The sequence below is a fragment of the Choristoneura fumiferana genome, chromosome 5 (genome assembly GCF_025370935.1).
Source record: "Choristoneura fumiferana chromosome 5, NRCan_CFum_1, whole genome shotgun sequence".
NCBI lineage: Eukaryota > Metazoa > Arthropoda > Insecta > Lepidoptera > Tortricidae > Choristoneura > Choristoneura fumiferana.
Genome location: NC_133476.1, coordinates 12,545,396 through 12,560,214, shown reverse-complemented (window position 1 = coordinate 12,560,214; position 14,819 = coordinate 12,545,396). Strand labels below are relative to the sequence as shown.

General features: G+C 38.8%; 1 protein-coding gene across 2 annotated transcripts in view; it reads right to left on the bottom strand.

The window, feature by feature from the left end:
- Cht10 (Chitinase 10) overlaps positions 1-14,354 on the bottom strand; it is a 32,402-nt gene extending 18,048 nt beyond the window's left edge. Inside the window, exons 1-26 of one of the 2 annotated variants that reach the window (XM_074087963.1) lie at positions 14,219-14,354; positions 14,081-14,139; positions 11,091-11,242; positions 10,913-11,015; positions 9,956-10,061; positions 9,656-9,862; positions 9,372-9,572; positions 9,162-9,270; positions 8,761-8,941; positions 8,501-8,686; positions 8,292-8,411; positions 8,085-8,208; positions 7,821-7,998; positions 7,635-7,734; positions 7,478-7,556; positions 7,087-7,326; positions 6,791-6,979; positions 6,158-6,420; positions 5,530-5,751; positions 5,254-5,455; positions 5,058-5,164; positions 3,543-3,759; positions 2,763-3,044; positions 2,064-2,231; positions 1,133-1,273; positions 284-460 (exon numbers count right to left, since the gene is read on the bottom strand). In XM_074087963.1, the coding sequence (XP_073944064.1) occupies positions 284-460; positions 1,133-1,273; positions 2,064-2,231; positions 2,763-3,044; positions 3,543-3,759; positions 5,058-5,164; positions 5,254-5,455; positions 5,530-5,751; positions 6,158-6,420; positions 6,791-6,979; positions 7,087-7,326; positions 7,478-7,556; positions 7,635-7,734; positions 7,821-7,998; positions 8,085-8,208; positions 8,292-8,411; positions 8,501-8,686; positions 8,761-8,941; positions 9,162-9,270; positions 9,372-9,572; positions 9,656-9,862; positions 9,956-10,061; positions 10,913-11,015; positions 11,091-11,242; positions 14,081-14,104 (4,078 nt within the window). In that variant the 5' untranslated portion in view covers positions 14,105-14,139; positions 14,219-14,354. The remainder of the gene's footprint in view (positions 1-283; positions 461-1,132; positions 1,274-2,063; positions 2,232-2,762; positions 3,045-3,542; positions 3,760-5,057; positions 5,165-5,253; positions 5,456-5,529; positions 5,752-6,157; positions 6,421-6,790; positions 6,980-7,086; positions 7,327-7,477; positions 7,557-7,634; positions 7,735-7,820; positions 7,999-8,084; positions 8,209-8,291; positions 8,412-8,500; positions 8,687-8,760; positions 8,942-9,161; positions 9,271-9,371; positions 9,573-9,655; positions 9,863-9,955; positions 10,062-10,912; positions 11,016-11,090; positions 11,243-14,080; positions 14,140-14,218) is intronic. The other variant, XM_074087964.1, reaches the window with a different exon arrangement.
- Positions 14,355-14,819: the final 465 nt, after the last annotated feature.

Below are 14,819 nucleotides of genomic sequence, written 5' to 3'. Positions count from 1 at the left end.
GACTGACTCATAAATGATAAGACAACGGATACCTCACGTCTGAAATCGAGTTTAGCTGGACTTGTTTCGGGCTAATTCGTAACCCTTCCTCTGCGCATAAACTATCTCTATGCCAAAAATCACGTCGATCCGTCGCTTCGTTACAGCGTGAAAGACGGACAAACACACAAACACACTTTCGCATTTATAATATTATGAATATGGATGGATGGATTTACTATCCCGCCAATAGCCTTTACGCCTTTACTGTGCCTACAAAAGAAGTGAAGGTATAGGTACTCACTTTGGCACTTGGCGTAACTCGGCCAGTCGCAGTGGTTCTCCTTGGCGCTCCAGTGCAGGCCGGGGGCGCAACGCTGCTGGCGCCACACGGAGCCGTCGCAGTGCAGGTACGCGTTACAGTCGCCGGCCACAGCGCTGTACGATTGCCCGTTGCACGGACGACCGTCTAGTGAAGCTTCTGTCAGGGTGAAGAGTCGAACACGAATTTCAGTGTAAGGAAATGATTTTTGATTTGGATAATGAACATTATAAAAAAGTGAGAATAGCTTTTTATACTCGGGACAGGAGCATAGGAAGCAATTACTTATCGAGAATTGGAAACCTAGAACTGAGTAGAACTTACGGGTGCCTTTGTTAAGTAAGCATCAAAGAATTGCGTAATAGCGATTGCCTGCAACTCATCTGTGTCCCGGGGGAATTTAATTCGTTCCCGGGATGAAAAGTAGCCTGTAGTAATCTGGATTAGTGTAGGTTGTATTACTTAATGGTTGAATTCTTTAAAACATCTGAACAATACCTAGTTCCAGAGATTACGCGCTAAATGAAAATTAACACAAACAAACAAAAATCGAAGTATACCTAGAAATACATTTACATTCAAGGTAAGTAGTATAAACATTATAAGCTGGCCTGATTCAATAAATTATTAGCTCGCCTCCGAAAGAAGATGAAGAGAGTCAACTGTTAGAGTTTGGAAGATCTTTTTATCGTTAGGCTAATAGACCACCAAATTAGGAAAAAAATACCTACATTCCTTTTCCTACTCCAGCCAGTGGTCCTAAAGTCTTAATAAAACCATCTTGATATTTCCCTGATCTTACCCCAAATTCCCTAATAAAACTTTCAATACCTGTGCTCGAGGGTGGCGACGTTGTGGGTTTACGCGTAGTCGTAGTGGTGATGGTGGGGGTGGGGGTGGGTCGCGGTGGCGGTCGCGACGTTATCGGCGCCAGCGTCGATGTCGCCGTGCTCGCCTCACTGCTTGGTGTCGCTGTTCCAAGTAACGGCATTGCTATTAATGTCATAGATGTCACCAAATGTAGAACTTGGGCAGCGATTTTCGCTTGTTAGGCAGTCGGCTGTTTACTCGTAGATTCGCTTCTGCGCTGATAAATTATAATTTCCAAATGTTTTGTCCTATCAAATACCTATGTGAAATTACTTATTCCATTTTTCTACAAGAACATATTTTTGTTATGGTGTTTTTTGAAAGAACCTGTATCTACCTATACAATACAGTGTCAATATTTGTCGCCACGCTACGGATGTTTAATTTCACAAATAAGCGAAGAATGCTTGTGGTTTTCTGAGATAATAGATGCACCTCTGCCCTCTTGTGTCTAAATATTTTTGCTAGTAGTTTTGCTGTATACGTTTTGATACATAAATAAATTGTATCTAAATTGTATCTATGCTGTTCCTACTTCCCATGAAGAGCTAAGGTGAAGTCCACGACTGCGCTGTGCCTTAGACACCAAGCGCATAATCTGAAAGCCCGAACATCTGCGGCAATCAGTTATAATTATGTTAACGGTGTGCTCACGTGCCCGCATTGTGTGATGATCTTCTCTAAGACGATTGGCTACGTAAGCCACTTGCGAGCGCTTGAGCGACACCGAGTTGAAGCTGTTGCCATGGCTGAAATCGGCCGGATCAGATCATCATCATCATCATCCCATTGTAGTCCCATTTCACTGTATTATCCTGTATGAGAATCACAATTCTGTCCCGGCGCGCTAGTTCTATTTGCATTAGCCTGTTTTAGTACAAGCTCCACTGACCAGAGCACTTGGCGAAGCTGGGCCAGTCGCAGCGGCTGGCGGCCGCCGCCCAGTGCAGGCCGGGGGCGCAGCGATGCTTGCGCCACTGTCCAGCTTCGCATTGCAGGTAGCTTTCGCAGTCACCCGCAGCTTCGCGATACTCGCCCGCTGTGCATGGAGTTCCTTCCGCTGATAAATAAAAATGTTCATAAATACCGGCTCAAATTAAAGGTACGATGCGATGTAAATTCTTTCGATAAACTAATCTATCATAGACTTGCTAGTCTGCTATACAGAATACTAGGTTAGGCACAAGAATAATAATTTAAAGGCCTACAGAGCGCTACGGACTCACCTTTCCGGTTCTAATAACGTTAAAAATATAACTAAGTACTGCTGCCTCATAAAATTCGTATTTAGGATTTTCAATACAGTTCACGCAAATTATTTTCACTAAATTAACAACACTTCAGCTCGGCTGTGTCATGTGATAAAGCGCTACTTAAACATCGTTGTAGTGATGCTTGCACGTGTCGTGACATGGTCGTGACGCTTCTACGTGGTGGAAAAATCACAGAAAGTACGAACAATAAACAATGAGACCGCCCATTGTTTATACCTTTTAATTTTCTTTCTGTGTATGTTTTCTGCATCGCTTACTAGGTCTTTGTGGTGTACAATAAAGAATCATTGTATTGTGTTGTATAATAAGCAACTCACCGGACTCCACAGGTCGGACAGGAGCAGCCGTGGTCCTTCGCGTGGTAGTGGTCGTTCTCACAGTAGTGGTGGTAGCTGGTTTTGTGGTAGTAGGTCTTGGGGTAGTGGGTTTTGGGGTAGTTGGTCTGGCGGTAGTAGGTTTCGGGGTGGTCGTAGCTTGCGGCCACCACGTTTGCGCGGCGGTGGAGGTTGTTGGGGCCGGGGTCCAAGCTGGCCATGTGGTAGCCTGAGACGTGGGGTGCTCGTGGTGGACATGGTCGCCACCAGGGATGCCTGCTGATCCTGAAAAGTAGTATTATTTAATATATCTATACATGTATCTTAATATTTCAACTGGCTACTTTCCTGTTGCGTGTACTTTATAGTACCTTACCAAAAGAATAGATTAAAATAGAGTTATTCGCAATGTACCTCTGTATGTACTGCTTAGCTTAGGTACCTACTAACTACATTGTGGTGTTCAATAAAGAGTCATTGTATTGTGCCTACTTTAGGTATTGTATAGGAATTATATTTCAGGTAATACTCCCTCTGTGTGGTCTCCAAAGGGATGATGGCATACCTAACCTTATCAAAGAAAAGTATCTCTACTAAGACTGCAATAGGGTAAGAGAGTGGCTCTAGCCTCCTGGATCCATTCCATTAAAGTGAGGACCGGGGGCGGTTCTCAGTTGAGGACATATACTATTTTAATTTTCCCACATTAATGTATTTTTTGAAGAAATTAGTATCAGTTTCGGCAAAATCACCTCTAGGATCCAGGAGGCTAGACATACATACCATCTGCAGCAACAGTGGTGGTGGTAGGTGGCGCTGGAGTGACAGGCTGCGGCGGCCGCTCACAAGAGCCCGACGGCTGTGGCACGGAGCGGCCGAGAGCGCGGCCTGCTGCCCGCAGCAGCGGCCACGGCTCGCCGCAGCAGCGGTTGTTGTAGTCATCCAGATCGATCGCCCAAGCTGTTACTCCACCCAAGCCTTGTTGCATCGCCCATTGCACCTAATGGAGGAGAAGGCATTTTCTGAATTAATTAACCCGCTAAGGCGATTATATAATACCTATATGTTATACGACATTCTTACAATCTATGCTTAGGACAATGGCATTTTGTAAAAATAATTATATGCGCACTACTCGTAGCTATTGCCCGCAATTTCGTCTGCGAAGAATTTGTTTATCGCTTTTCCACAGGAACTACACGATTTTCCGAGATATAAAGGGGATGTTCAGTTGGACTTACCCAAACAATTGCTGTAATGTCCCGATGTAACTTTATAAAACCTTGTATAAATATCTAAATGTGCATGAAACTGGTGAATGACTGAACTTAATTTGCAGCAAAGTCAAGTCTGGCGATCTTATTAAAATGAAGTTTAAATTTATTAATTTATCAATGCTATTATGTCACGCAATCTAATAGTGGTAAGTGACGCTTTCTTTAACTTTACGTTTTCCCCGGTTTTTTTTTATTTGAGGCATAGACAATTTTACTTACCTACTTACAAATAACATAGACACTTATCTGAACCTTTTTATCTCGCTTACAAATGAGCTCAATAGGTAATATCTAGAAATGCAAGAATATTTTAGCCATATATTTTTTAATGTTCTGATTAGTTTAAATGTCAAAATTTCTTTGGAAGATTGTTTTCGTTTCGTATACCGATACAATAATACTGGCCATTCGATGACTAATAAAATTATGCTTCATAGCCATAAGGTACAAAAAAACTTAACATATTTTTGTTCATCCAGGTTACTTAATGTTAATGGCATTTAGATTTAGGTATTTATGCCAGTATCAGATAAGTACTTAGAGGCCTTGGAGGCGAAAGGTTTTCCAGAAACGTTGCAATAGTATTATTATTTGTAGCGTGTTGCGTGTTGCGTTTGCATCTTTATTTATGAAAATTTATGTTTTTCTTTATTGGGTTTAATTCTAAATAGATAAATATATTATTATTATTATTGAGTAACAGAGTGACTAATGAGAAATGTTTCTGAAAAATAACCATCCATTTTCAGTCAATTTGTAACAAGTTTCTAAATTTCAATTAGCACCGGCAGTTACCTACTGTTGTGCCAAAGGAAACTTTCCAAAATTCGGAAACTTCTCACAATTTTGTATGGGGATTGAAACTTTTCGTTTCTTAAATTTAAATTTCCTATATTTCTCGTGGAACGTCCGAGAGCTTTACCAACTTTTTGGAAACTTTCCGCAACTTGCACATCTGTAACCGGAAGCGATTAATTTTTTTTTGGGCTATATGGTATTAGGTACGGTAAAGTATACAAACCTTTTCGGTTATGGATTTCGGGTCGTCATATCCCACCCATTGATTTTCTGAGTAGGCGTAAGGACCGGCCTTGTCTTGGCGGCCAGTTCTCCATCGCAAGTTCTTGACTGTCAGTATAAACAAAAACAGTTTTTTATAAAATATCTAGTATTAAATAGACAGTTACTCTAACAACCCGAAGCAGTTTTAGACTGACCTCTGTAGCAGACTTCATAATACGCTAGCATTCCAGGTTGCTTAGTAAATTCGCCGGGTTCCCCTGGACCTGCTGCTTGGGCTCCGGGTAAATTGCGCCCCTCTTGTTCAGCTAGCCTGTACGTCTGTCCGTAGAAAGATAACCCCAAAAGCAACTTCTTTGGCTCCGCGCCGCCACTGATCAGAGCTTTTACTGCGTATTCCTATATAAAAAACTAAGTTTGATGAATCCTAATTACTTAAAAATACTTTCTTCGCAAATATTAACATGACTTACAATAGAATAATACGGTATGGGGTCCTTTGGCGATGGCACTAGCGGAGTATGATGTGCCGTAGTGCTCTCCCAGCCGCCATGGTAATCATAAGTCATAGCGCTTAGGAAATCAGCTGCTCTCGATATGGCTGCCAAGTCGTATGCCGACTCTATTACTTCTTTGTAGCCAGAAATTGCAACTCCAAGCTCCATCCCCGCTCCATGTAGAGCCTTTGACACTTCCTAAAAGTTGTTTTTTCAGTAAGAAGTGTATATTACATTAAACCGGCTAATTGCATGCGGACTACGCATAACGAAAAATTCTTTACAAGTTGCTAACACTAACACAATAATTTGTCCCATTGAAAAATCGTCACGGTAACGTCTCCAAAACTGTGAGACTGTTTTGAATTTTTCACAAAGTCGTTTTTGAAGGAATACCTAAGTATGAATATCACCGAACCCATATACCGTACGCTTGCTAGCGGTTTTAAAAACCTGTAATTTTTCATTCAAATCCTATCTGTGACATACAATACGCACAGGCAGATGATATATATACAGAAGACATTCAGACGGATAGGTACGAAATAAAAGGGTCCTGCTTTGGCTGGTCATATACTTAAACAAAAACAAAAAAATATTTTACCTGTATAAGCAAGGCGTAGTTAGCTTTGTCTGACCTGGCGCCTTTCTTGCAGTTGCTTTGCCAGCACACCGGGTAGTTCCAATCCAAATGAAGACCTTGGAAGTTATGCGTGCGCAAAAACGTCACAAGTTTTTCAGTAAATTTGCTTCGAGCGGCGCTAGACGATACTAGTCGGGAATACTTGTCTCCTGCTGAGTCAGTCCAGCCTCCAAGACCCAAAATAACCTTTACATCTTTCAAAGATGTTACGCGCTCGTATAAATCTAAAATTTGAATAAGTAAACGCATTAGTCGGCCGAAACATAAAAGTCCTACCAAAACACTGCCTCAGACACCCAGTACTTTTTACCCACACAGTATTATTTATTTTGAGTTAAGTAGTTTATTGTATTTATTTTCAAATAGCTTAATAATTAAAAATATGTTCGTATGTTCTGCTAGGTCAGTAGTTGGCTACTAAATGTAGTGTGTATAATGATGTAAGTATATCCAATGTATTCTAAAATGTCTGTATTGACTATAAATATCTCTATATCAAGAGAGACATATAGAGGTATACTCGTGGAATGAGACTCAATTAGAATACTTTGTTAGGCACTCTGACTTGTCTAGTTTTTGCTACGAGGTACTTACTATTAGTAATATCAGTCCATGGGTCAAATTCTTTAGCAACGAGTTCATCAGGCGACAATGACCCGTATGCGTACACAACGTGTGTGCAAAGTCTCGTATCAATTTGTTCTGGGACGAATTTGCCATCGCCGCGCCGGTAGAAAGCCCAACTTGTCATATAGCACACCACGCGTTTGTTGTTTTCAGTACCTACACAAAAATATTTATATCAATATCTGTGCTTATGTGTGTAGCCTTCACTTAAAATTTAGAAGAGGTTAAAGCTTTGCGATAGAAAACCTTGATTACCAATTTACCTTGATTGCCATCGCCAATATGCACGACTTGTATATCAATTTCTTCTGATTCTTCTGAATTAGTATTTTTAACACTTTCATTGTAATCTTCTTCAGATTCCGATGAAATCAGGCAAAACTTCTGGTTTAGATAGCGAAGTCCAAAGGAGCCCGAATCACACGGATAAAGAAGTTTTTTCAACAGTCGAATCAGGTATTGCCTTGTTCTGTTGTCCTGATTTTTTTTCTGGTGTACTAGGCCTTCGTAGGGTCGACAAAAAGGAAATTAAGAATAGAGAGAAAAAAGAAAGTGTTAGAATAGAGAAGTAAAATAAGATATTATAGATTAGAGAAAAACAGCAAAGTAAAGTCAGATAACTTTAGCTTAATACAGCAGTTTGAAATAACTCACTTTTTTTTACATTTTCCGCCATTGAAATCAATTGCACTGGATCTTTGTTCAACATGTCTTGATTTACGTGATCACTCCACTGAAAATAAAATTGACAGTTAATATAACTGTATAAAGTATTCCTTTCTAAAGTAACGGATATAGCAATCGTACTTACTTCAAAATCATTATCATAAGCATGGGATAACAATCGAGCTGCTTCTTCAACGCTAATTCTTAGACTTTGGCCTGGTAAACATTTGGTGACATCTTGGTGACTGCAAGCAGACATTTTATGTATATTTATATTACAAAAATATTGCATTTAATGTTCCTTAAAACCTGATCTGGAATCATAGACTACCCGCAAAATCCTGTAGATGGATCGTAAAGACGTTCATCTTCACACATCAGCCTGAAATTGATGGCACCCGTACAGAAGTGGAAATGCGCACAAGAGTCTTCATCTGACGCTAAGTAAGGATTCATCGTTTCGCAGGAGCCGATTTTCAACGACGATTGGTCGCTTTGGACTGGTTCGCCTAAAAATGTAAATAAAATGAATTAGTAAAATTAGTTTTCAAAATGAAATTTCACGAAAAATTTCAAAGAGTTATGTTATAGTTACCGCTGAGCATTGTGGAAATTGTGCTCAGTATTGGAAACGGCGAACCACATAGACCACGGAAGTCATCCATGTCAATAGCCCATGCTGCTGCGCCAGCGAGACCCATGTTAATAACGAATTTCATCTATAACAATCATGATTCATAATATAAGTAATGCAAAACCCCGCAAAAGGTTAATTAACTTAGATCAGTTAAACAAAAGTTACCTTTTCGGCTATAGTGGTCTGGGAATCAAAAGAAACCCATTGATTATCAAACACTGCAAAGGCATTTCCAGCGGCGTCAGTGCCGGATTCTCCTTTACCTTCACGTTCAGCTATACAAATCTGAAAAGGTTTTATATTTCAAGTTACACTTCATTAAAAACAAAAAAACAGTCATTATAATTCAAATATATTGTGATATGCAATTTTACCTCGAAATATGCGAGTAGTCCTTTAGTTTGTGTGTAAGGGCCTTCCTCTCCCCAGCCACTAATGGGGGCTCCAGGAGAAGTCTGCGTGGATGAAGCCAGGGTATAACTTCGGCCGAATACTGGTACACCAAGCACAAGCTTCTCTGGAGCCATGCCATGTTTAAGTATATATTTCACCATAAACTCCTAAAAGAAAACAAATAAATTATAGTTTTAATTACAAACAATATAAAACCAAATTATGTCACCTAAGTTCTTACAATATTGTCATATCGTCGGTCTCGGGATGCTGCTCCAGGGTCACGGTGTAAGGCGCTGTGCTGGACAGCCTTTGACGGAGGTTCATCCCGTCTCCCATGCGTCATGTCCCACGCTTGTAAAGTGACGTAATCTGCTGCTCCGCTCACGGCACTTAGGTCATACCCGTCTTCGATTTGGTATCTGTTTGTGAACATGGTAGAGTATTAAAACAGTAAATATTACTATTATCAATATCTCAACTCCGGGTCCAAAGATATAGGCTCAGCCTAGGTTAGGATCCACTTTAGAATGAATGATTGTATTCTCCTGGTGTTAAATGTAATAGTCATTTTTTTATTCAATAATCTGTTGTAGAGTTATACTTAGAATGTATAATACCTACAGATAAGTTAATTGTTACCTGAATGGAGGTAAGACAGTAGAGAGTAGAAGTCCATAAGGTGACATTTTTTCCCGTAATTCATAAAGCAACGAAGTGAACATGTCCCGTTCTTGTTCATCCTTTTCACCTGATTAATATAAAATATGTAGTTATTATTCACATTTAAATTTGCATTATAAGTTTTTAAAGTAAGTATAAGGCTGATAAGGTACACTTATCGGTTATTACCTGGGTATACCCAATGTAGATCAAGACCGTCGAAATCGTGTTCCATCAAAAACGTAATTGCACTGTCTATAAACGAGTTTCTCCGATTTGGCTCTTGAACCATCTCACTAAAAAGACGGTCGGTACCATCACCACCAACGCTAATCATGACTTTAAGCCCTGTCTTTCTTCTCTTTAAGCCTGTCGCAATTCGGTAACCACCTGAAATTAAATATTAGTTAGGTACCTTAGAATTATTGACTATCGTCAGGAATGCAATCAACAAGGTTACGAAGATTTAATACCTTTGATTACGTCATAGTCTTCATTAGCTGGCATGAGGGCATAAGTATGGGGATGTAAAACTGCGAAGGCATAATGCAGGTGGGTGCATGTGCGGGGTACCAAGCCGGCTGTGAACGCCAAGGGAGGCGCGCGATATGCTGCCCACGATTCCATGTAACATACTATGAACCTCTTTGCTGCTGGCCCGCTTGCCGTCTGCTGCATTTCTGAATTATCAAAACGAGTTTTTTTTTAATATATTTGTAATTTTAATAAACAAAAATGTGATTGTTAATTAGCAACTTTATAGAAAAGCTTACCTTGAAGATTTGCATTTCCTAATTGCAATTTATTTAGGTAATTGGCGGCGCCGTAATATTGCCTTAAGTTGCCTACATCTTCATCGACTGGGATCACTTCCGCGTCCTAATTGAGAAAAATAAACTTTAGACAAAAAAAATACTGCATGAAGTAAATATAAATAAGTCTAAGACCAAGGCTTTCAGGTTCTAGCAGCAACGCACAATAAAAGTTTATGAAATTATATTAAATATTTTTAATATATCTTTTATAATCCTTGTTTTATATCACGGGATAAGAAGCAAGTAAGTAGCATATGTAATTACCCACTCCAGACTTCCAGTACTCTACATACCAAATTTCGCCAAAATTCCAGAATGCCCCAAAATTCAGTTGGGAATTTTCATAATAATTACATTGTGAATTTCGTTAGCGTTGCATAAAAAAACCTCTAATAGGTGTAACGGTTGTAATTCAACGCGCTAGGTTACATTAAGAAAAATGATATATACTAGTCGTTAAGTTTTCCGAAATTTTCTAATTTTCTGCGTAACTTTATTTTTTTCTTATAGGTGCGACCAAACCGCTGCTTAAAAAACGGTGACGGCACGGAATCGCAGTGACGCACCGTATGCGCACCGTTTTTATCGCATGCTCTCCACACCGCTGCTTAAAATACGGAATCGCAGTGACGTGTCGTAAACTGAAGTTTGGTCTTTACCGAATAAAAGTCGTGACGTTTACGGCACGTCACTGCGATTCCGCACCGTTTGCGTATTTTACGGTGCGTCACTGCGATTCCGTGCCGTCACCGTTTTTTAAGCAGCGGTTTGGTCGCACTAAGTCGCACTAAGTCTCTTACTCCACTTACTAACATTTCTTTTAAATATTGTCTGTTGTTGTTGCTTAAAATACGTACGTTTAAATTAACACGTATCTCTACGTAATTATTTGTTGTTGTTGCTTAGAATACGTACGTTTAAATTCACACGTAGAGAGTCCTCGCTCAGGACATCGATTGGTCTTTTTTCTACCGCATCTCGCAGTGGCAGTCTTTCTTCATCTTCGTCTCGTAGAGTTCTGTATGTGTTACAAAATTATACTAAGAATAAAAATTGTGGAACATTGCAAGTAAAAAAAAAAAAAAAAGTTTACCTTAGTGGAATACTTTCAACAGACGATCGAATTGGTGCTGGGACCGGGGCATGTTCTGGAACGGTTTCTACAGCACTCCTTACAAAGGAGGTGGTATCATATCGCGGAGAAGCTATCGTGCTACAACTGAGGCATAACAGTGACAGCGTGCACTAAAAACAAAACATATTTTTCCTTATTATACTAAAATTCAAACAATAATCAGGTGTTCGTCCTGTTAAGCAGCTTATTCACGCCGATTAAGCCATCATGTTCCGAATAAATAATCAGTTTGCCGAACAAATGCCGAAGGTTGATGACCCCCGTAAAAAAACTTTATACATTAGTCGACAAAGAAAATAGGTATCAAGTAGGTACTTGGACAGTTCGAATCATTGAAGACTTGCAAATACAACCACATAAATGTAACCGTTAGCCGCAGTACAATACGAAACCGTACGTACTCACAAAAAAGATATTGTAAAGATACTGGGTAAACAAGGTCTATTGTGCTTCAAAACTATGAAGACTAAATTGTCCTAATCTTTACTAGGTATAACATTTGTTTACACAAACACGTCTCTCACCTGTACCTAACCGGCTTTTACGAATTTCTTTTTGAACTAATAAACGAAACGTAGAAAGCTACGATAGAAAGTAAAGTAGGTACCTAATAAGTATTTTACCTATATTAATAAAAAGCATAAAAGTGCACGGTCAAGATGTAGTTTACAAAAATAATAGTAGATTGTTCAACAAGGGACTAAAACAAGCCGTAATAACACGAGATGTTTAGCCACCCGAGCAGATCGAGGGTGGCTATAGTTCGAGTGGCATTATGGTTGTTTAGTCTCGCGTTAAACACTTTACTTATCACTTTGAATGCGAGGAAAAAAAAGCAATCTTTTGTTCAAAATTACAATATTACTTTTTAAAAACGTACGCTCGACTAATGGTCAGGCCATCTGTTCAAAATAGAAACAGTTAAAAAAAAGTTTAAAAACTTGCATAATTAAATTTAGCCAACAGTTTCAAAATTGAAAAGTATTTTAAAACTAATTGGACTATGCATAATAAAATGAATTAATCCTTAATATAATTGAATAGATTCATATTCGTAATCATTAATTGTGTTTCACGAAATTAAATCGTGTTTTTTTTAAATATTTTTGCACAGTTGTCATTTTGAGGTTATTTCCACGCCTTAAAATCCTCCATTCACAAACACCGTGTTGGCTGTTTAGGGGTTTTCAACGTAAATAAAAAAAAAACTTTAATCCCTAGAGAATAAAAAGGAGCTTTAGTCTCGATATGCAGAGACTAAAGTAACTTTTTAAGAGCATGAGAAGTGAAAAATATATTTTCTAATGTAATGGAGGTTTGGCAATTACCACGGTGCATGCGCGAGCGTGGCGTGGGCGTCGCGGTCGCTGACCGATCCATAACTCAAGTATCGCACTTGATCTAAGCGAAGAATTAACATAACTTGACAAACGTAAATACAAACTGGTCTATGAAAATTTTATGTTTATTCGTCTTTTATTGTGGTTAAAGCGAGTCGTTGACCATTTTTATAGAAACGATTTTAGTGGTATCAACCTTTTGATGTGATTCTTTGATTTTCTAAGCTTTTTAGAAATATTGGTTCATTTTCATGTTAAATGTGAACACTAACACTGATCTAATAAATCACCGGTAAACGAGTTTAAAGGACAATGACACGTCCTCGTCGGAAAATAACACCATTTGCATACACAACGTAGCCAGGTATCCGGGCGGTTGCGGGCTGCGGCAGCTCTGGACCGGGGGTCATCGTCATCTCCCCCCAACCAGTCCAAGGTAGGTAGGTATATTCGCGTCACATACCGCCATCGATTAGGATTCCGACTTTTATTTTTAAACCTTAAACTGGAACTCGTTTTGGACGACATCAAGTGGCCATGATTTTGAGTTTTAGTCGTTGTTTTTTACGAAAGCTTTTATTGTGTGGTTTTCTTTTTGTGCGACTTCGTATTAATAATTTTTTGGAAAAAAAATAGCGTATTATTTTCTAATGAAAATCAAAGTTCTTCATAACATGCCACAGGTGGCCTTTAATTTGTCTAGACGTGTGAGGACAACACGGAAGGAAGGACGAGGGATGACAAAGCCGGCACCGCGTTGGATGCCGCGCGAGCGCGACCCGCACGTGCTTTGCATAGTCCATCATATTATTATTTGCACAATTTACTTTTACGTCCTTTTGATCACCTTGGTGTCAACAAAAGACCTCAACACTAGTTATTTACACCTTTACTTAATCAATAAAGTCACCACAAACATTACTCATCCCTATATTTGGTTTATTAGTCAATTGAAATAATCGTAAAACGGTTACTGGAAACGACTTTATTTTTAGAACTTTAACGATATATATCGAAGTGATTAGCGATCCCGCTGGTAGCCGTAAAGGGTCCCGTTCAGTTCCCGTGGTCCTTGTTTATAGAGCAAGGACCAGTCACGCGAGTCCCACTGCCCTACAATGTTAGGTACGGGTGAATCAACGCCGTACGACTTTACAAACGGGGTGTTCGGTATGTCGCGCATATGTAATGAGCCAAAGTATAAATACCAATGTATTTAATTGGAGGGAAATTTGTGGAACATCTAACAACTTATAATTGATAGCTAAGTTTGTAGTCTCTTAAAAATGGTTTGTTAATAAAAAGAAAATTATAAATAGTGCACATGACTTAACACAAAAGGAACTGTTTTTTTAATCATTGATTTATTCTTCTATTTATTTAGATTTTTGATTGTTGATTGTAAGATTTTACTTTGTGAGGTTCATATCAATGAACAACACTAATTTGCTTTGCTTCTCCGCTAAAACCTAAGCAAAGAAGCGAGGTAAATTATTGTTGTTCATAGACTTTTGATTAATTTTGGTTGTTCGCTTGGACAGTAACAATGTTTACTTAATTAGTTCAATTGGTCAAAACAATTCAGTAAAAAGGTGAAAAAACACTTACCCAGATGAGAGTGTTCCACCCCATAACGGGGAGCTTTTTGTCAGGCGCTCTGTTTTATTCTGGAAGTAAAAAATCGCGTCATTATTCGGTAATTTATTTATAAAATTACTGTAAATATGTTTATGTTTTTTTAATTACCTAAATTTGGGTTCAGGTTGTTTGATAAGGCTGTTCCGCGAGTGAACCTGCGTGTGCGACGCGAGTGCCGGGCGACTGAGCGGGCGGTGCGCGCGTCTCTTAGTGTTAAATACTCGGTGTCATCGCGCTTTACATCTCACACCCACACTATATATACCAATGTAATTTAGATAATTTTTTCGTATAATTCGTTCAAAATCGTTTCCGAAATTAGTTATCGCTGCACATCTGACCTTAATTGCCCATGAAAAGATCTATGAATCATATTAACAATCCTAAAGAATATTATCTTCTAGGTATATCTTCTTAAATTGCCTCATGAGAGAATAATAATTAACAAACAATAAATAATAAATTCTTAGTTCAAAATGTAATAAAGAAGTAGGTATATAGAATAAATTATAGTATAAATATAATATTATAAATGTCTACCCTTAAAAAAATCCCAACAATTTTGTTACATTGCCGTCTCTATCTACAATAAAGTATCACGCAAGTTATTTTGGTGTCACAATACAAATGACCAATTACAAAGGATCGAATGGCAATTGACACCATAATTTTTGCATCGAAATTTGCAGCATGATTACTTCGACCAGTT